Raw genomic sequence first — 22,917 nt, forward strand, 5'->3', positions numbered from 1 at the left:
CCGGAAGATGCATCGGGGTCTGCAGCCAACAGGTCAAACCCACCCAGGTGCCTGTTCATTTATAGCACTTGAGCTTAAGGATGTTTTATATATATATGTATATTTTTTTTAATGGTTGTATAAGCCTCAATTTTGCCTCAACTTGCAAAGCATCAAATATTTACTGTCTGACCCTTAAAGAAAATGTTTGCTGACCCTTGACTTGGAGGTCAAGCAGGTTAGGGAGTTGATGTATGTGTGGCTGTTGCTACCATTTTTAAGTACTTACTGCGTGAACAGCAGTATTCCGGGCAGTCACATCCATTGCATCTAATTCCATTCAGGGGTGGGTGTGGCAGCAGAGTGGTCGTGAGCCTGGACCTCAACCATATGGGGCTGAGTTCCCACCAGCAGCTTCGCTCAGCCTCAGTTTCTTTGTGTGACACCTGGAATAACCATTTTCTATGGCAAATATGTCTCTAAGCAATAATGATTAGCTGTTGAGTTAGTTTGCCAGGACTGCTGTAACAAATTACCACAAACTGGGTGGCTTAAGAAAAGTATAAGTTTGTTCTCTCCCAGTTCCGGAGTCTAGAAGTCTGACATGAAGACATCGGCAGCGCTGCTCTCCCTCCAAAGGCTGGAGGATCCTTCCAGCTTCTGGTGGTTGCCGGCAATCCTTGCTGTTCTTGGCATGTAGACTCATGGCTCCAGTCTCTGCCTCCATCTTTACCTGGCATTCTCCCTGTGTGCTCATCTCCTTCTTTTAAGGATGCTACCACTTTGGATTTAGGGCCCATTCTTCCAGTATGGCCTTGTGCTTGCATGCTCAGTCACTCAGTCATGTCCGACTCTTTGCAACCCCATGGCCTGTAGCCCGCCAAACTCCTCTATCCATGGGATTTCCCAGGCAAGATTACTGAAGTGGGTTGCCATTTCTTCCCCCAGGGATCTTTGATCAAACCTGCGTCTCTTGCATTGGCAGGTGGATTCTTTACCATTGAGCTACCTGGGAAGCCCAATCCAGTGTGACCTCACCCAAACTAATTATGTGGGCAAAGACCCTGTTTCCAAATAAGGTCACAGTTACAGTTTCCAAGTGGATGTGAATTTTTGTGAGGAGATACTGTTCAACCCAGTATAGCTGTTTAACTCCCCAACTGGGTGCCAGGTGAGGCTCAAGGAAGTTGAGTGATTTCCAGAATCACGCAGCTAATAAGGAGACCTAGGATTTGAGTTCACTTTTAGCCCTGACCTGAGGTCAGTACTCTTTATGCTACAATAGGTAGGATGCCTGCTAGAAAATTGTTTTATCCTATAGGCAGTCAGCAGCCACTAAAGGTTTGAAACTGAAGAGTGACTTCTGAACTGTGATAAAAGTAGCAAATGTACATTGAGGGTTTTTGTGCATCAGGCATGGTGCTTTGCACTGGATTATATCTATTTAAACCTCATGGAAGATTTTGAGGTAAATTCTCTCTTTATCCCCACTTTGCCGGCAGGAAGGCGGTGAGCCATAGAACCTAACTGTGAGCTCTTGGCATGCGTCCCCCGAGTGCAGCCTGGTTCCCAGGAAGCTGCTCCTATTGGCTGAGTACAGACCTGCAGAGGCTTGTTAGTAGACCAGGCTCGAGGCAGGCTTTGAAAGAGCAGGTGAACTGAAGACACCTGTCAGGGAGAGTGGTAGGACTGGTGAGGGGTGGCTCTCTTGAATCTAGAGTTATTGTTTACTTGCTAAGTCATGTCCAACTCTTTTGTGACCCCGTGGACTCTAGCCTATCAGGCTCTCCTATCCATGGGATTTCCCAGGCAAGACTACTGGAGTGGGTTGCCGTTTCCTCCTCCAGTGGATCTTTCCGACCCAGGGATCCAACCCACGTTTCTTGCATCTCCTGCATTGCAGACAGATGCTTTACCACTGAGCCACCAGGGAAGCTTGAGTCTAGAGTTACCTTTGAAGTATTAAGTTTGAGTGACAGAAAGTAGTGATGCCAAGAATAGAAATAGGTAGGTTTAAGAAAAGAAAGATTAGAGGGAAAGAGAAGGAATGGGGCTGAAGGGATCCTTAGAAAATCCCATTTTCTGGACTTTTTATTATATTTCGTTATATTGACATTTGTGATTTTCACAAAAGCCCACCTATTGCCTGCAGTGAGAAATCTTTATAAATGCTAGTAAATGTCAGCATGGGTAATCTATAAGTTTTCATGTGTTTTGAGTTATATTTTATGTCTTTTAAAATACTGTATTTCTATTGGTAGATTGTTTTGACTTCAGTTGTTTATTTATGATTGGTTCAGGAAGTCTAGATGTGGCCAGTGGAAACCTGGTCCCCGCCATTGGCAGAAAGCAGGGACACCCCAGGGCCAAGAGTGTGCTTAAGTTTAAAACTGTTGATTTAGGAATCTTCCCCAAAGTGTAATGATTGTAAAGTGATGTGAAGTGCCGATCATAATGGCCACAGCAAACAGCACTGTAGGAAGCCATTAATGCTGGGCTGCTCACCACTTAGTACCCACTGTAGCTTAAGTAGCAGCTGGTAACGCTGGGGTTTACAATTACATTTCTAAAGTTAAAAACTAGATATTATTTGGGAAGAATACTTGAAAGAAAGAAAAAGATCCTTTGAAAACATTGTTCTAACTGTAGTAGTAACTGCAGCCCTCTCAGAAGCGGTCCTGGGAACCACGGATCTGGCTTTGGATGTGTACCTAACATGTCTGTCTCTTTTCTAAAGGGCCAGTGCCACCTCACTCTATTCCTTCCCCCATAGAGAAGGGCCTGTCTGCTTAGCAGCTCCTGTTAGATTTATGTCAGTCTGTGTGCGTGTGTGCTCAGTCGTGTGACTCTTTTACGACTCCATGGGCGATAGCCCACCAGGCTTCTCTGTCCATGGGATTCTCCAGGCAAGAATACTGGAGTGGGTTGCCATTTCCTTCTCCAAGGATCTTCCCAGTCAAAGGATTGCATCTGCATCTCCTGCATTGGCAGGCGAATTCTTTACTACTGCACCACCTCTTAGCTTGGGCCTCCCTTTATCTTCCTAGAAAAAAAGAAACTTAAGGTTTTACATTTGGTTAAAGGTAGTTTCCAAAGTCCATTTTAGTCTTAGGTATAGGTATGTTTTGTTGTATGTCAAAGGTCATTTAAATCCAAAGTGCTTGGCAGCTTGCAAATATCCCTAATGCTGCTTTATTTGTACAGACCTATACCCATGTGTGTATATCAGGAAACAAAAGGATTAGGAATTAGGAACTACCCACTGTGCACCTCAGGCATCAAGTGTATTCTCTGAATTTTAACCACACTATGGATTCTGTTTTACAGCATCAGTTGTTTCATTCGAGTTTTATTGTATGTTCATGATTATCAAGAATATTCCTTCTACCTTATTTTATTATGATTCTGTGGGTAGAAAACCTTTAAGAAAGAAAATGATACATGTTTTTTAATCTTCAAATTCTGGTCTTTATCTCTCTTTGCTTGGCCATAAGCACATCAACGTTTTCACCATTGTATCCAGAGTCTTCTGAAATAAAAACACTATTTTTACAGTATTCCCTTGAATCTATCACCCTAGTATCTTTATCATGTATTTAACACTTAATATAAGCTGAAACACGAGAACCTTTATTATATATAACATTTCCTAGCTGTGAACAGAACAACCTATGCTACCAAATGGGCCACAAGAGATATAATCATATGATTTCCATCTTCATTCCTGGACAAGGTGAGCTGTATGGATGTATGTACATAGTGAGTAGAAGTAATCCAACGTTTTAAGATGCGGTGCACGTCAGTGGATGTTTTCATTCATACTAAATGTCATCCTTCCTGTACACTTCTGCTGATTGCTGAATGGAGCTAAAAGAGCTGCTTAATTAGGAAATAATAAGACTTTTACCAGAACAAACAGCTTCTTATTGTATCTTCAGGACCCAAACTTAGAGGCCTGAGTTCTTTAAGGTTCTTTAATTTTTTTCATCATCAAGCAATCAGGTCTTTGTTGTTGTTATTATTATTTTATTTTTTTTGTAATTTATTATCCTGGTCCTGACCCTCTCTCTTTTTTTTGAATGACTCAAAAGTTCTCATTGTGAATTGAAATTGAAAGTGAATTTTAAATTACTTGTATCTTTGAATTTTGATAGTTCTTGGCTCTAGGGACATTTTGTCCCTTCAAAAAGTTGCTCTCACCGACGAGTTCAGTGGTACTATTTGCACGCTCTCAAGTTTATTTACATGGTCCAAATCTGGAGCCCACTTAGTCAGACTTGATGCAGGAATAAATAGAATTGTGAGGGCCTGGAGGCGGTTCGTGCGTGCCTGCTTGGTTGCTCAGTCGTGTCCTACTCTTTGCGACCCCATAGACTGTAGCCCTCCAGGCTCCTCTGTCAATGGGATTTCCTAGGCAAGAATACTGGAGTGGGTTGCCCTTTCCTTCTCCATGGAGGTGATTCATGGGTTGCTTATCCCAACATGAGGCTTCTGGAGGCTTGGTGTGGTGTGGTGCCCTGTGTTCTGGGCCTGGTCCATGGGGCTTTGAGGTCTCAGGCAGGAGGCAGCCCCAGTTGGGCAGGTACAGGGAACTGCGTGGGTTAGGAAGCAGACCAGATTCACATGTAGCTGACACCTTGTAAAGTTATTTACCTTGCTTAAGCCTCTTGTCCACCTCTGAAAACAAAAGAGTCATCCTTGCTTTTCTTTCCAGGTTAAAGTTAAAAAAAAAACAACAGCTAGACATGCGGAGTACAGACCAGAGCTTTGCATAGAGCAGGTGCTCACATGGGACTGTGTTCCCTGGATGGATAGCCATCCTATCCTGCCCCTTTTATGTAAATGTCAGTCTTTGTTTTGGGAGCTATTTTACTAATAAAAAAAATAAATAAAAAAGTAAATATTGGAGCAGAGAGAGGGGAAGAAGAGTCAACGAGTGGGTGGATGGAAACCGAAAGGAGGGAGGAAAGTTTAGGGGGAAGGAGTTACTGGGGAGTTAGCAGGGACCCAGGGGTGGGTACCAGTGATGGGAGGGTAGGAGTGAAATAGGCCACGTTGGCCAAATTAGCATTTTCTTTCAACATTTCACAAGTACCAGGGAATGAAGAAAAACAGGTCTAGCTCATGCAGCTTCTGTACAGCTGTCCCTGTGCCCTTCAGCCCGTCTCCTGTTCTGTTCCTCACTGCCTGCGTTTTCTGGGCCAGGGCCCCAGGAAGACAAAATCTTGTTAATGTTCTTGGCACATTCATGATTTCAAAATTAAATGAAGCGCTTACTTTTTTCTTCTAATTCTTTTTTTTTTTTTTAAGGAAGAAAATGTAGCCTTTGGATCCCTGTTGCTTAGTGACTGAACCTTTTGTATAATTGGTCCGAGGAGGGACAAAGCATAGGAGAATAAGAGATTTGGTTAAGGAAAGGAAGGCAACGTTCAGGTGCAGAGACTAGTGGGTTGGGAGCTTTTGGAGCAGCCAGCAAGCCTAGGGGGTAGGGTGGGGCCTGGGAAGGTGAAGGTGGAGGAGAGGGCCTTAACCAGAGAAACTGAAGGGAGGCCAGATAAACTCAAGTGAGTTTAGAGCCTCCCTGGTTAAAATGTCTGAGGCACTGCAGTATGTGAGTGGGTTGGGTTTTTTTTTTTTTTTGCCCCTTTCTGGTTTTGCTGGGTCAGAAGTTGCCAGGGCAATGCTTTCTTTCTGCAAATCAGAAGGAGATGATACAGCAGGGTTCAGTGTAGTGTAACAGTGTCGGCTAATGTGCTTTATACTTCAGCTCATGGAACCGATCAAAATTGACACATGTAACACAGAATGATCAAATCTGTGAAAACAGGGTTGAGCAGCCGTTGTTGCTTGAGGGCAACAGAGAGCCAGCTGGTTGACTGTCGCTAACTGCCATCCTGTTCTCTTCTGCCCTGGCATCACTGTTCGCTCTCTAGGGCTCAGACATCCCTTCCAGAGCAAGGCAGTCTCTGGCCAAGCCTGAAATCCTACCGCATTTTCTACATGTATGTGTATTACTTTTTAAATTGCAAGGGAAAAAATAAACATTATATTTTTAAAAAGAAAACTGTGTACAGTTTCCAAACATATTTCCCTAAGCAATTGCTCTCAAAATTTAAAGAAGTGAAGACTGTTCCTGACTGTTGGCTATTCTTCACATGTTCTCTTTGACTAGATGATACCAGAGCTTCAGTGCTCTCATTCTAGAAAAACCAAAATGGCAATGAAATGCTTCCTGAACAGTTTTACTGATGTACATAATTTAATGGCATGCTGTGTAAATAATGTGATGCTTTTGAAAATGGTGCTGACTTCCTGGATTGTAATTGATCTATGAGTTTGAGCCCTTTAAGGTTATAATAATAATGAACTTAATCATGTGATTGGATTCTTTTATGTGTCATTATTTTGTGTTCCCCACAAGTGTGCATAATATCATTCCTCTAAAATTGAGTGCATGTGGGTTATTAATTAAGATGCTCCTTCTGACCTGAGCATGCTTTAAAATTATGCTCACATTGGTAAAATACCCAGAGCATGGGAGGAGAGGAGTGGGAATGAAGTTAGGACATGAGTTCTGCTGGGTTTGGTGATGGGAAATGGGCAAAATGCCTTTCTCTGAGCCTGAGTAATTTCAATAAGTATCAAAATGAACGCAGTTAGGAATTTTGCATGTACAGAGTCAGCTAAGAATGCCAAAAAAGTCTGGGAGATTTGTTAATAGCAGGTCCTAAAGCAAAGTTGAAATACTGGTTTAGTTTTCCTTTTATGACTCCAAATGTAGAAAGGGAAGGACCCTTTTCAAGAGAGTGGAGCAGAGGCCCTGACTGGAATGTTAAGTGGAGAGTGGCAGGGCTGGCAGGCAGGTAGGAAGGGCAAGTTCTTTGCTAGGAATTAGCTGTGGGACTTTGGGCAAGTCACAGCCTCTTGCTAGAGAGACTGAAAAAAACTGTACCAAAACCTCGTTTAACTTTCACAACCTTATAGCTCATTGAAAAAAAAAAATCGGAGACCCAACTCTGCCCTTCTTACCAAAGGACTCAGTTCTTCCAGCTTCCCCAGTGGTAGTGGTAGAAATCTGTCATGGTCCTGCTCCATCCTTTGGAATAAAGGTTTAGGCTGATCAGTTCCTGAGTGAACTTTCTATCCTGTGGAAATCCTTTAATAATTTGTCCAACTATTTTAATAGTTAGATTGAGTGCTCAGCTGCAAGTTCCTTCTTAGCCTGGAAGCCTTTTTAGGAGGGGTGACTCTGTATTATGAAAAGACTCTTTGGGGCCCATGGACTGTAGCCCCCGAGGCTCCTCTGTCCATGAAATTTTCGAGGCAAGAGTACTGGAGTGGGTTGTCATGCCTTTCTCTAGGGGGTCTTCCCAACCCAAGGATCAAACCCGCATCTCTTACGTCTCCTGCATCGGCAGGCAGGTTCTTTACCACCAGCGCCACCTGGGAAGCGCATCTCTGTATTCCTTTCTGCCTCCCCGCCACAGAGATTCCCTGGGGAAGAAACACCTGAAATGTGTCCAACTCAGCCCAGTGTCCTGCATGGGAACTAGATTGCTTTTGCCTGTTGGGGAGCACAGTCATGGGTGTGATGGAAATACATTGCCCACGTTCATGAATACCTTTTCCTGTATTTCTAATACCCTTTAAGAATTTATTTTTAGTTGTGTAACTTGGGGAGGCTGCACCATTTTTCATGTATTACCTTCTTGTTATTTTGTCTTGTTATTGGCTATAAGTATCTTAATGAAGAATGTGTTCATTGTTCTGTGATGTCAGCCTCTTCTTACTTAATATCAGAATTTAATGATTGCCTCTATTTTCTTTTCTTGATAAAACCTTATTTTGTCCATATATAACCCCATATAATGTTTGTCTTTTAGCCCGAGAAATAATTTTGTAGTTATGTACTTGTGTTCCTACTCTGAAATATGTTTCCTTCTGATCCCTCCTATTTTTAATTTTCTTTCACTTTAAAACAGTTGCCCTACCCATGAGTTTTATGGGTCTTTTGTTTAATCCAGAAGCAACCACTTTTCACCCTAGGCTTTATTTTATAAGTTCTCCCCCTTATTGTTTGATTTTCCTTACTGTTACAAAAGCAGGGTGACAGTGTGATGTTTGTGACAGCAGAGGCCTGGTAGGGTTAGATTGCTCCTAAATTAGCCACTATCAAAGTACAGCTTTTGGGGGAGGGGAGTTTGGGGGTCAATGGGTACATGTATGTGTGTGGCTGAGCTCCTTCCCTGTTCACCTGAAGCTATCACAGCATTGTTAATCGGCTCTACCCCAATGCAAAATAAAGTTTAAAAAAAAATACAGGTTTTGAAAACCTTTGCCTGTTTTTGTGTTGACTGCGTGATAAAAGTATGCGTTCCTGTTGATCTTTAGATTCTGGGCCATGTTTCTAGCTTTTATTTACACTCCTCTTGGGTTTGGTACAGCTGAGAGAGTACTTAAAATATGCCGCAATGTTTGTTACAACTCTGCAGCTGGTTACATTGTACCTCTGCAGTTGATTCTTAGCTACAAGTTAATATTTTAAGCTATCCTAGAAGTAACAAGTCTGTAGGGATCTAACCCTGCCCCCAATAGTTTTCTTTCTCCAACTCTTCACTCTTTAGAAGCTAAACCTGATTGAAAATGTGGCTCTCTCTGCCTTGTGATGTTTAATATTTTAGATTTGGAAATATGGGAAGCGTAGATGTGTGTACAGATAATTCCCAGTTTGAGAACTGGCAAATAAACTGCAAGAATACACTGTCTGTGACAAAACGTAAGTCCTAGTTCTAATAGTAAAACTATTTTACTTATATCTAATGGATGTTTGTAATACATTTCTATTGGAAAAGTATGTTCCCACTTTGACCTTGAGAGAAGCCAGAGTTTAGAAGTGCAGTGGGTAGAAGTGGGGTAGAGGGAAGCTTCAGGGAAACTCCAGAAAGTAGTTCTGTTCATCAATTCCCCAGTGGTTTTTTCTTTTTTTTCTGTATACTCTCAGACAGTAAACTAATTAACTTCCATAATTAGCTTATTGAATGATTTGACTTTATCTTTCTCATAAGAAAACACACTAAACCCTTAGTATTTGTTAAAACTGTATGGGAAAAACTAATCAGAGGCTTGTGAGGTGAATATTTAAACGCAGAATGGTTTTCTTCTTGAAGGAAATAATTTTTTAACTGTCAATAATATTTTACAAAAGATAACTTACTTTTGGGGGGGCTTGGGGTTGAAGGTCTGTGGGTTGTCATCCTGAAATGTAACAGCCAGATGCTTAGAGAACTGGATTGCTGTCAACTCGGGAACTCTTTCGATTTTTCAAAAAGTATATTGCTGTCAGCCTGTTTTTTGTTAATCATCTTTCTTCAGAAGGTGGGTCTGGAGGGAAACCAATTTAACTACATTTTAGTTAAAAGACATTGTGGTTTTAAAATTTGCTCCAAATTCGTGGGTCCAATTTTGTGAAGACATAATCTTCCTTGATTACACCGAGCACTCCCTCTTCTACCAGTTTGTACATTTATAGAATGCTGTTCAATACCTTCATTTTCTATCTTGTGTAGGTCTTTAATGGTTTCAGGCATGTAAAACTTGTCACCTCAAAAAACAATTCGAGTCCCTAAAATAGGAACCTTGTCTCTTTCTGATAAACATATTTCACCTGTTTCCTTGCTCCTTGCAATCCTGATGCATTATGCTAATAGATTTGAATTGTATTAAGTGCCTTAAACCAAAATTCCAAGTGAAATTGCCCTTTGGGTGCTTCTCTTCAGTGGTTTGTTCTGTTCTTCCTATTTTGCAAAATAATTTTTGGCTGGGCTATCCAGCTGCACTAGAGCAAACAAAGGCAAAGCCCATCCAGGGATTGTATATTACTATTTTTGGTGATAGTTCTTGACTTATATAATTTTCCAATAGAATCTAAGTCGGTGAGAAGGGGGGGAGGTGGGGAAGACAAAACCTCCCACCCCCCCCCATGTAAGTTTGAGTTTAAATTTTCAAAATAATGAAATATGTGCTGCCTTTTCGATTTTTTTTTTGTAGCACCCTAATTGTATGCTTCAAAGATAAGAAAATCAGACATCTTATAAATATTAAAAGGCTTTACAGGCACCATTAATGAATTGAATGAGGCTACTAAGATTCCAGAGGGAAATTTTCAGCACCTCTATGGTTTATTTTACATGCTCACAAGGTCTCCTGATGTGCACGTCAGAATAAAAGCCAGGGACCAGCAAGGGAGGTGAAAAGAGAGAAGGGGAGCAGGAGCCCCTGCCCTTACCCCAGCACCCTGCTTACCAGCCCACTGTGCCTTTTTGTCTCTTCAGTCTCCAGTTTCTTTTCTGAATATTTGTGGTGTTTGCTTTGAAGTCAGTTCTGTATTCAGATCCCATCTCTCCCACCTCTTACTGGGTTACTGCTAACTTCGGGCCTCAAAGAATGTGGGTGGCTTTCTCAGTTTCCTTGTTGTAAAACAGCAGTAATGTCTGTAGCAGAGTTGCAGCAGGGTTAGAGTTGGTACACAGAACGTGCCTCGCGTATTTGATGACTGTTTTAGGCAGCTCCCATTTACTGTTATCTCCGCTTATTCCTGCCCCCACCCTGGCACCCTTCGTCCTCAGCACTGCCTGGCACAGAGCAGGTCCTCCAAGCGTTTTCCCTTGTGACATGATTACATTCTCTTGGAAGAAGCCACAGTCAGTTGCCATGCAGAATTCCGTGCTTTGCGGCTCTGTCACTTCACGCCATGGCTGTGCGCTGGCCCTCAGTGTGCTTTCTCAAGGTGTCTTCCTTGAGAGTTCCGGAGGGTGGGGACTTGAACACTTGGTGTGAGCCCCGCCATGTGCATCCCCCTTGCCGGCTCTGTGCTGTCCTTTTGTGTGTGTTAAGTTGCTTCAGTCGTTTCCAACTCTTTGCAACCCCACGGACTGTAGCCCGCCAGGCTCCCCTGTCCATGGGGATTCTCCAGACAAGAATGCTGGAGTGGGTTGCCATGCCCTCCTCCAGGGGATCTTTCCCACCCAGGGATCTAACTCATGTCTCCTGCAGCTTCTGCGTTGCAGGTGGATTCTTTACCGCTGAGTCACTGGGGAAGCCAGGCCCTCCACAAATGCTGGTAAATGAGCTGAGATTATTGCCCCAGAAACCCAACTGTTCAGGGCTCTGTGTTATTTACAAAATAAATTCATAGCTGGGAGAAGAGTGAGTCTTCGATTCACAGATCCTTTTTAGAATGTACACTCAGAAAGCTTGAAGGCGACAAATGCCAAAAGGTCTTTAGGCCTTGGAGAGAGTTAATACTTGTACTGTGTCCAGGAATTTTGAAAATGTATTCTGATGTGATTCAGGTTGTGAAAACGTCAGGCTTGTTCATTTGTAAATTGGTTTTTACGGATGCATGTCTGCAGGCCTGTGTCATAGAATGTCGTTTCTGAGAAGATGGTGATCTCATCTGGAGGCTGACGAGCTGCAGGTTCGTTGACCTTGGCACCGCTCAGGGCCAGGTTTCTGAGTTCCTCTGTGCTGGACTCCAGTGACTAGAGCAAGTGACCCTCACAGCATATTCCCGGTACCCAGCTGCTTCCCGGCTGCACAGGGACCTGTGCAGGGCAGGGCTCCAGTGCCTGTCCTCCATGCTCAATAGCAGGCACCTCGGCCCTGAATCACACGAACAGTCAGATCGCCTGAGACTCTGCTCTCTTAATGCCTTGTTTCAGCTTCCCAGGTGGCTCGGTGGTAAAGAATCCACCTGCCAAGCAGGATACACAGGTTCCTTCCCTGGATCAGAAAGATCTCCTGAGGAAGGAAATAGCAACCCACTCCAATATTCTTGCCTGGGAAATCTCATGGACAGAGGAGCCCAGCGGGCTATAATCCACAGGGTTGCAAAAAGAGAGTCGGACATGACTTAGCAACTAAACAATAACAGCAAGCTCTCTCTCAACCATTTTCAATGTAAATTTCATAGTTTCATATTCTCAGTCATCTTTTAGGTAATTTTTTCTTTTCTTTTTTAGTTTTCTGTCTCATGCTTTCCTAGTTTATTCAACTTCAATTTTTATATATTAACGATGACACTTGTACAAATATAATGAACGTAAGTTCGCTATAAGAAATTATTCTTTGCTGTCTCTAAGGAGGAGGAGCGTTCTCTGTTTAGTGTAGACCACAGGCAGGCAGGTTGCATTGCTTCTTGAGTCTTGTCTGCTGTGGGGGAGATGTTAACAGGGCCATTCAAGGTGATGGCTACTTAGGGGATTGGGTAGGGGTCTTCCTGTAGCCCAGTTAACATGGATGACATCTCCACTGTGTGGTCACGGGGGAGGCAGGGTATTCTCTCTGCTCCAGGGCTCTCCTGCTTTTCAGGTAAAGATTTTTAGAATAAATAAATGAAAATATACAAACATACATACATTTATATCTGTAACATTTGTTGTTGATGAGTTTTAATTTCTCAGGTCTTTGAGTTGTGCAAAAAAAACAAAACAGTCTTTAAGGATTTTATTTAATAGTAGGTTTACTCTATTTTGTAGATTTGAAGAAATTTAGATACAGGGCTTTTCCCCTGTATATTTCACCATTGGCTAAAACAACATTTCCACAACAAAGCTGCTCAGCTTCCCCACTGCCTTCTAAACAGGTTCCCTTTCCCTCCACTTAGCATCATCACATCCTCAGACCAGCAAGCCTGGTGCCCTAAGTGTTTCTCTCGTCTTTCATTGTGGTTCAGTAGAATGGATGCATGTGGGGTCAGGAATCTGGATTCTTGAGCTGGCTGTGCTCAAGTGATTTGAACTTTATCATCACTCATTTTTAAGAACACATGAATAGTCTTTATTTTTCCTACCTCCTATGCATCCTCAGGCTTTTGTGCTTTTTTTTATGACTGTGCTTCTAGGGGAAGATCTGCCCTCCTGTGGCACTTGCGACAGAAACCGTCCTCTCCACCCCACCCCATCCCCAACCCCCCGGCCCGCATCCTCTGGTGATGTTTCTTGGCCGGAGGCTATGACACTTCTGGCTTCATTCCCAGGTGACTGTTAGGGCAAACTCAACACTCACTGATCTTTACAGCCTGTAAGGAGAAGGAGGCATATGTTTACTGCACAGGGCCATTATGCTACAGGTATGGATCTGGTAGAATGTGGAGTCAGAATCAGGCATGCCTGCAGTATGCTCCACTTTAGAGATGACCTTCTTAATGTATGTGTATATAGTGGTGTTGGTGGCTCAGACAGAAAAAAAAAATCTTATCTGCAATATGGGAGACCCAGTTTTGATCCCTGGGTTGGAAAGATCCCCTGGAGAAGTGAACGGCTATCCACTCCAGTGTTCATGCCTGGAGAATTCCATGGACAGAGGAGCCTAGAGGGCTAGTCCATGGGGTTGCCAGGAGTTGGATGTGACTGAGTGACTAACACACACACACACATACAGAGTGGTGTTACACTTTGTCCCTTAAGAATGTTAAAATCGCAGAGTTTCTTGGTTTGTCTTTTTAGGAAAAATTCCTTGCAGTTTTTGTCTATAGTATATAATATCTCTGCTATTGGAAGAGATGAAACATACTATTTGGTCAATGGCAAAGGCTAGTTTTGATAAGTGAATTTGTAGCAGTGGAGGTGTTTTCAGAAACTTTACCAGATTTCTTCTTTTTTAATAAATAATTATAGTCACCCCTTTAAATGCCAAGGGACTTCAAAATAGTTCAGGCAAGTATTTATAATGCCCAACATTCTGTTTACTATGTAGCTGTAACACTGGGATACATATGTATTTTTTATTTTTTATATGTATTTTTAATTAATTTTCTTTTTAAACCACAGGAGCTCTTACCAAAGTCAAGGAGAGTAGGCGACACGTGGAAGAAGGGAAGATGGAAGTCCAAAAGGCTGATGGCATTCAGGATCGCTGTAACACTATTTCTTTTGCTACTTTGGCTGAAATTCACCACTTCCATCAAATTCGAGTAAGAGACTTTAAATCACAAATGCAGCATTTCTTACAACAACAAATAATATTTTTCCAAAAAGTGACGCAGAAGTTGGAAGAGGCTCTTCACAAATACGATAGTGTTTAATGACTGGACGTTGGATTGTGGACTTTTTTTTCAGTTCAAGGATAATTTCTACAGCAGAATACAAACTGCTATCAAAGAACTATTGCCAACTATCAGCAGTGGTACAAGGATGGTTTTGTGTTCAACTGAAACTGGGCTGAATATATAATTATGTAGGAAAGAAGCAGTTAATATGTTTATATAATAGAAACAGTACCACACATTGTAACTAAATTATACTCTGTATGCCTACACTACCATTGTAACTTTTGGAATAATGAGTATACTATTTGCCTTATTGCTTTTTGAAGTATGGGTATTTTAGTGCATACTTTGTAGACCTCAAAACCCATGAAGGGTCTCAAAGAAGCTGGCTGGTTAAAAGCCTGCTGTGGATGCCTTTTTACTCTCATAGATTGGGATTACCTAAATTCAGCCTATTCTCTGTTTACAAACTCCAACTAGAGCAGCTATGCGACTTTGTGCCTTTAGACTCTTGGTTTTTCATTTCTCCACCCCGTACCCTCTTTTTAAAGCAACCACAACTTTTCTGATGGAAAGAGTGAAAGGCCAGTGCACATAATGACGAACTGCTGGGAACCTCCTGTTGGCGCTGGGGGCAGGGCGGGAGGATCAGCTGTCACCAGCTTGCCCAGCGAGTTTTGTCTCCTGATAGATGCTGGCGAGCACAGCGGAGGGAGCCTCACGTTCACCTTCAGACAGGGTGTCTGTTAGGGAAGAAAATGGTGCCACTCTGCTCCCTTAGATGCTGCAGTAGCTAGTCTCTTCACTCAAGTGTCCTGGAAACTTGACGTGGAGATTTAATCGAACATGTCTTACAACCCGGAGAAGGGGTCTAATCTGTTGGGGACACGAGCACAGAATCAGTGACAATACACACTCGGTTTTAATTCTTATGAGAGTTTTCTTTTTTTTCTTTTTTAGCTTGAAATTTTTCTTTTTAATATTCAGTGTGTGTGTGTGTGTGTGTGTGTGTGTTTTAATGGATCTACACTGTTAACTGATTGAGACTCCACTGTGATTCACTTGTTTACTTAATCAAAAACTTTTTCAGGGATGTCTATAAAATTCAGTGTTACACGTGATGAAAAGTAATGTTGGTTGATCTAATGAGGGACCAGAAATAATTTCTACTATTCCAAATGCTGATGGAAAAAAGTAATTTTTTTCTTTAAGTATTGATAAGCCCCCAGGACATTTAACCTTAAAAATTACTTTAAGTGTATTCTTTTATTTCTATAAGGGAAATACAAATGGCTGATAAATACCAAAAATATTCAAAAGCAGCTTAATCTAAAAAGCACAAAGAGATTTTGGTTTGAAATACCAGAATCTCAATGTTTTTATAGTTGCTGAGCTCAATAATGTGATTCTTGAGTTTACAGATTGTAAAGCTGTCACTGAAAGGTTAAACTGTCTACTGTTTTTAATGAAGTCAAACTTATGCTGCCTCAGAAATCCCTGGGTATTCAAGTGGTAACGTAGAAGTAAAGAGGTCAGTTTGAAATGTTGGTGAGTCACATTGATTAAAAGAAAAGGGTCAATTTGCAGATAGTCATACAAAGTGAAGGTTATTGAAATGATTTCTCAATAGCACATTTACTCTAAAAAGTAATCTCACATGGGTTGAATTTTTAAGATCAGATTTGATCAAAATTTTATACCTTAGTTAACTTAGAGCCAGATTTAACATCATGTGGCTTTGTCTCTACTACCGACATGTGGAACTGTAACCAAATATATTGTTCTCTAAAAAAATAACTTTTTCCTGTTGATTGCAAGATACAGTTCTATAAATGAAACCCATATATATATATATATGTTAATTTTATTGCAGAAGTTTAGAGATGATAATGATAGCATTTAATTTAAGTTTGAGTCTGTATTGGACAAATAAGCACTATGCTTTTCAAATGATTGGAAAATCATTTTTATTTGCCTCCTTTTTTTGACAGTGGTTTGACTTTTTGTTTGTTTAAGTAAAAATCACTAAACTTGTGCAATGGTAGCATGGAAATTATCTGAGGTGTCTTGTATGATTGTGCTTTGGCCAGGGTGGACATAGTTCAAATTGTAAGAGCTAAAGATAAAAGAGGAAGAAGGTATAGGTTCATGCTGCCTATTTAGAAGAGAACTTTCATTCTTCAGAGCTACATAACATGATAATGCCACTGATTCATAAGGGGTTTAAATTAATTCTATGGGGTAGGACACCAGAATCATTAGTGTTCATTTTCATCTAAGGTTTTTATCTCTCTAACGTTCTTGGTCCTATTGAAACATTTCAGTATACAAAAATACTGCGATGTTAATACCCAAGAGAAAAGCCATCGTAATGTGTATGCTGGTCATTTTGATCAGTGTGGTACAATTTTTTAAAAATAAACTATCATGCCCTTCATGCCATTATTTGTCTTTTTTTCTATAATTCATAAGTTTTGATTCAAATACGTATTTAGAACAGGGTGTGCACTTGAGCCTGGCTTTGCTATTTTAATTAGAAACAGTTGTAGTTGTTCATGTGCTGAAACTGTAATGCAGCAAGACTGGTTCTGCAGCTGTGCGCTGGGACTCTTACTCTTCTAGGCTCTCTTATCTGAAGGTATGTTTCAAACCTGGAATAAGGGAACACATTGGAAAGTGAAATGGAAAGCCAGTGCTCATTGGCTTGAATGGAGTTTAACTGGGATTTTCTTGGGCTTCACTAGTACTGTTGTCTTACATTTATTCATAACAATACAGCAGTTTCTTAAATGCCGGTTTTTAATTGTCTTGAATTTTGCTGCTGTTCTCATCATTAAGGACTTGAAAAATGTTTTGGTCTCTCAAATGAAGCGTGTAAAGTTTATATATAAACCTTTAAATGTCATTCTTTCCTAAGTTCATTTTTTTCTATTAATTTACTAAGCCAGTTAATGCTTATGCTTTTATTGCATAATGCTTATGCAATAAGCTTATGCTTTTAATGCTTATCCATTTATGCTTTTATTTCCTCAGAATTGAATAACCATGGTTGATACTTTTAAATCCATAGGCATTATCCAGTATTCTCATTTCCAACCTTGTCTTTGGCGGACAGACTAAGTAAAACAGAGTATTATTTATTTCTAGACTAAAAATATCAAATATTGTTTTATTTCCTTCAAAATATTATGATTAGTGCAGATCAGCCATGTTTATCTTTTAAAAAATAAACAAAGGTTGCTTTATTTCTCAGCTTCAATGGAATATTATAATTATTTTTTTCTCCAGTAATCAAGGAGGCATTTATTTAATGTGAAAGACTTAAACAGAAAAATAGAAGACTGAATTCACTGTCTTAAGCATCCATCTGCAGTTGCCATATAAATTGTTCATGAAATTTTGTACTGTTTAATTTAAATCCGTAAGCCATTTGGAAGTCCCACTGAATATCTGCTTGTGTTAGTAACTTCAGTAACTATTGAACTTATAACAATAAATTGTGAGTGAGGTGTTTTGAAATAGTAGCTACTGTGTGTCTAGCACCTGACACATAGTAGGTGCTTAAGTAGTTACGTGTTTTCTCTGTTGGGAATTGTCACTATTGGTTGCCAGCGGCAAGCCAGCTCCAACTAGCCTAATCCAAAATGTGAAGGGTTGCAATGGGTACAGGGACCTGGAAATCCCACACAGGGCCAAACTCCCCATCTAGAACTAAGCTTGCCATCCATGTGGGGCTTTGTAATCTGTCAGGGTCTTATCTGTATGGGTCTATTTTATTTATTTATTTTCCTGTGGCTTGGCTTTCTCAGCCTCTTCTGATACATCTAAAATGGCCAAGGTATCTTGCAGTTCACAGATTTCCTTAGGCCAGTGGTGGAAACCTGACCCAAGCTGGAGACGTCATCTGTGGCCCAAGATTGGAGGGTGGGACATGAGAAGGAGAAGGTCTCTTAAAGGGTGTTTGAAAGAAGAAAGGAGGCCACAGGAACTAATGTGAAATTCAGCATTTAATTCCTCTTGGTCAGGGTCAGAATTAGCCATGACAAGTTCCCCTTGGTCACAGGTAGAAGCAACACACGATTTTCCACGTGGTAAGTTCTGATGAGTCTGAGGAGTGGTGGAGTAAACTTCTAGGCAGAGTACAGAAGGGTGCTATCAGGCTCCTGGAAAAACCCAACTCGGGGATTTGCCTCTATCCCGAGCCTCTGACTTTGTGGGCAGGTAATCTAGGATTGAGTCATAGCTAAAGCCTTTCTAGGGATCACGAGTTCCTCCTACTTGGTCTTGATTTCTCAATCCCATTATTCCTGTGGCAGAGATAGAGCTTCCAAAAGTGGCTTGTTTTATTAAGTTATGTTTAGCCACTCAGCCATGTCCAACTCTTTGTGCCTTTTTGGACTGTAGCATGCCAGGCTCTTCTGTCCATGGGATTCTCCAGGCAAGAATACTGGAGTGGGTTGCAATTTCCTTCTCCAGGGAATCTTACCAACCCAGGAATCAAACCTGGGTCTCTTGCATTGCAGGCAGATTCTTTTCCTGCTGAGCCATTGAGGAAGTTCCATTTCCTTGGATGAACTTGTACCAGAAGCCAGCGTTACCTGTGAAGCTACCCTAAAAGGAACTTAGAAAGACACAAGATGTGTGACATTCCTTTGCTGTGCATCCCATCAGCATATGTGGAAATGATTTCTAAGTTTGAAGTGGCCAGATGCATCAGATCTTATTTTTCTAGTGGTTTAAATTTTCAGTTACTCCAAGAAATAGCTCTCAGGACTTAGAAATTGCTGAGTTGCTGGACTTCTCTGCCAACATAATGGGGAAGCTGACCCAGCATGTCTGTGAGAAAGAGAATGCATTGGAGCCAGGGGTCATATCCTAGCTCCTACTCTCTGAATGACCTCAGGCAACTCACCAACCCATATCTGAGCTTCCATTTCCTCCATTGTAAGATAGGCCTACTTAGATTTTATTGAATTATTGACAGTAGTAGATTAACCAGTATGTACAGTCCTTCACCATTCAGCGTATTCCCTCTCTAAATAACAACCATGGGAAGTGATAAAAATTCCAGAAGTAGGTACTTAGTAAATGATAGTAATGTTCCCAAATGCTGTGTGACCTTGAGGTAGTCACTTAACTTCTCTGAGCCAGTTTTCTGTCTGTGAATAGGATAGACTGCTTCACAGAAATTGCAAGAATTGAATGACACATAAAGAGCCCTGAGCCCAGTGCATGGCAAGAGTAAGAATGATAGATGGTGATTATGTGAGAAGGGATGAGATGTTTTAGGGACCTCGTATAAGCTATAAAGAACCCACACCCCAGTCCCTGTCAGACAGGAGTTCCCACTGTCACCTTGTACCTGTCTTGGCCAGCTGTCCCCCATCCAGCTCTGGCTCAGGTCTAAACCCCTCTCTAGGTTCCCAGAATCCTAGCACAGCTCTGCCTAACAGCATAATTCATTGCTTCTCGGACTCTAAATTCTTCCTGCTGGGGTGGGCAGGGGCTCAGCTCTCTAGAGATCAGCCCTTGTCCATAAGGCTCCCTACTTGGTTTTAAAGAGTTTAAATACCAGTATGTTTACAAAATTGTCCTGTAGCTCTTACCAAGATGAAGAAGACAGCTCAGAATTCTGCTTTTGTTCACCAAATTAATAACGATTTTATTGATGTCTGCTGTGTTCACACCCTAAAATTATATACTTGAGGCCTAGGATGAACAAAGAAGGGTAACATGCTCTGTGTTCAGTGTCTCAGCCCTGACCTCATGCACATTTAGACACATTTCTAAATGGCTGTCATTGTGTTCATTCTGGGAAGTTGAATTTAATACCTTCGAATGACTTTTGGAGCAACCGTGCCCTGTATCAAAGAAGACATCCATGTAACCAAGTTTGGTTAGACAACTTGGTAGTTTAGCTTTTGTTCAACCTCACAGTTTTAGGAAATGCAAAGTTTTTGTTTTTAATTCAGAATGGTTCACTTGGGGAGAAGAATGTTTTTTAAAAGTTGGAGTATGGTTTAGTATTAGCAAATTAGTTTCAGCTTAAATCCTGCAGTGTTTCAGTGTACCTGCTGATGTGCAGAGTCTGTAGTTTTGATCACTTATGTCCTGGTCTCTGTGAACTCATTTTGAGTCACCTGGAGTAGTGAGGTGCTAGCTGCATATTCAGTAGAAAGCTGCAGCCACGTGAGACCAAGTCCATGTCCTTTATCTGAACCCAAATACCCGTGGGAAAGCAAAGCCTTCCCTTGGGGGAAGCGGGGGGGGGCTTCTTAACAAGTGCTGCTTTTTAATGGCTTCTATTCTACAATCCATGGAAAGAAAATACGACATTTTAGGTATCCATGCTGATAGGTGATCCCATGATAAATTGCACAGTTACCTGAAGGATAACTGTTTTAGATGTTTGATAGAATATCTAAAAAAAAATCTAAACATCTAAAAAATGAAATATCTTCATATACTAACATAGAATTTTCTCAAGAAAAATTACATGACAAAAAGAATGTGTTACCCTTTGAGTAAAAGAGGAAATTCTATTTGGTTATACATGCCTGGATTATTTCTGGAAGCAGAGACAAGCAATTGGTGACAAGAGTAACATTGTTTGCTTTGGGGTCTGGGAACTGGATGACAGGGGTGGGAGTGAGTTTTTTTTGTTATATGACTTTTTATATCTTTGAAAGGTTGAATGTATTTTCTATTTTAAAAATAAGGATAAATTTTAAAGTTGACAGAGGTACTAGTCAAAAAAATATATATATATACAAAGGAGGTTAGAGCCACCTCTGAGACCTGGAAGCAGGTTGTGCAGATGTAGAAGGAACAATCTCCTGTGGACAATGGACTCACAATAGTGAGCAAATTAGCCTTCATTGTGATAGTCCTTGTTGAAATGCAACAGCATTACTAAGTATACTGTTACCAGCATGGGTAAAGTAAACTAAAGAGTGAAAGTGAAGTGAAAGTCGCTCAGTCATGTCCAGCTCTTTGCGACTCCATGGACTATACGGTCCATGGAATTCTCCAGCCCAGAATACTGGAGTGGGTAGCCTGTCCCTTCTCCAGGGGATCTTACCAACCCAAGAGCCGAACCCGGGTCTCCTGTATTGCAGATGGATTCTTTCCCAACCAAGCTATTAGGTAAGCCAGACTGTGAAGAGAGGTAGGGCCAAACCATAGTCCTGTTTTCTGTAGTCCAAACCATAGTCCTGTTTTCTGTAGTCCAGTTTGCTCTCCTGCCTTCCTCCCTGCCCAGTGAAACCTTCCACAATGCGCCCTTGCGTCTGGTCCCTTCCCTGAACCCTTGTCACTTTTGTGATGACATTTAGCAAATAAGCATGCATGGATCCTGGGCTGAGATGGATTTCTTTTTCCTGCTGCTTACATCTAGAGTGTGTGTTATGCTCTAGGGGTGGTACTACTACTGGCCATTAAGTACTTTATCTACAGAACTGACTTAAACAAAACCATTTTGCAAACAAGGATACAGGCTTCTAGACGTTCTGTGATGGTTACACTAACCAGAAAGAGGCAGAGTTGGGATCCGAACCCAGGTCACCTGATTGCAGCGCTGCTTCCAGTGGCTCAGAAATAAAAAACCCGTATGCAGCGTAGGAGCCGCAGGAGACGCGGGTTCAATCCCTGGGTTGGGAAGAGTCCCTGGAGGAGGGCATGGCAACCCACTCCAGTATTCTTGCCTGGAGAATCCCATACACAGAGGAGCCTGGTGGGTTACGGTCCATGAGGTTGCAAAGAGTCGGCCATGACTGAGGCGACTTAGCACGCATGCACTCACCTGACTCCGGGATCACCTAACCCCACAGCTCGGTCCTCCTGTTTGAGAACAGAGGTGCAACTGCTTGAGCCTAGGAGGAGTAGGTGTGATATTCCCCTTGAGGACCCACCCTGTCCTCCTCCTGGGGGCCCAGCAGGCAGCATGCAGGGCCCAGGCAGTAAATTCGGGAGAGGGGACTGTGCTTAGAGAACAAAAGATGTCTGGGACTGGCCCGGTTCACGAATTACACCAAATTGCATTTTAGGAAAAAAGGAAAGGCCAAAAAAATCTTAGCCCTCTGCATTCACACTACCAGCATAAGTGGTTAGCCTACTTGTGAGGGCCGTTTTCCACAAAGACAGACCTGTGTTCTGGTTCCAGGAGGAAGGAGCCTGTGGCCGCAGGAGGAGGAGGCTGGGGAATGGCAGTGCAGTCAGCCCAAAGCAGCGATGAGCCATCGTTTTGCCTGTCAAATCCACAAATGCCAGGTTGCTGCTGTGTGTTTTCCCTAAACACAACTGGCAGTTTCCCTAAACACAAAGGCACAAGCTGAGCTCCAGAATCAAGAGGAAAACTGGCCTCCTGGCCTCTGAGTGTTGGGGCAGAGGGTCTCATGGGTCAACACTGAGAACTCACTACAATGGAAGCTGTTTGGAGTCTGAAGGCCTAAATAAGATGAGGAAGTCACCACTGCCCTGCTGTGTTTTTTTACTCCTTCAATAGGAAAACTTTGACTGGAACTAGACTACATATCCTCTCCTGCTCTACTCTATGGGAAACCAAACCCTCATCAAAAGGTTGCTGTGAAAATGTAGTCACCCCAACATCATCACTTACTTTGGAAAGCTTGATGAATCCATTGGCACAGTAGAGATATCCTGGCTGTTTAATATTTACTGAATGCCTATTTTCTAGGTATTGTGCTAGGCTCTAGGAATATAGCAGTTAACAAAACCAACCAAAATCTCTGCCCTCACGTATTTACATTCTAGTGGGGAAGACATAATAATCCAATGTATTAGTGAAATACGGTATATTTAGATGATGATAAGTGGCATGGATAAAAATAAACTGGGGTGGGGGTGGGGATAAGTAGAGGTGGGAGAATTTG

At 41.8% G+C, this 22,917-nt stretch overlaps 1 protein-coding gene across 1 annotated transcript in view; it reads left to right on the plus strand.

Annotated features, from left to right (window-relative positions):
* SNX18 (sorting nexin 18) overlaps nt 1-16,468 on the plus strand; it is a 28,736-nt gene extending 12,268 nt beyond the window's left edge. The window contains exon 2 of the mRNA XM_070357489.1: nt 13,809-16,468. Within this exon, the coding sequence (XP_070213590.1) occupies nt 13,809-14,062 (254 nt within the window). The 3' untranslated portion in view covers nt 14,063-16,468. The remainder of the gene's footprint in view (nt 1-13,808) is intronic.
* The last annotated feature ends 6,449 nt before the right edge of the window (nt 16,469-22,917 follow it).

This window comes from Bos mutus, chromosome 20, assembly GCF_027580195.1.
Source record: "Bos mutus isolate GX-2022 chromosome 20, NWIPB_WYAK_1.1, whole genome shotgun sequence".
NCBI classification, from domain to species: domain Eukaryota; kingdom Metazoa; phylum Chordata; class Mammalia; order Artiodactyla; family Bovidae; genus Bos; species Bos mutus.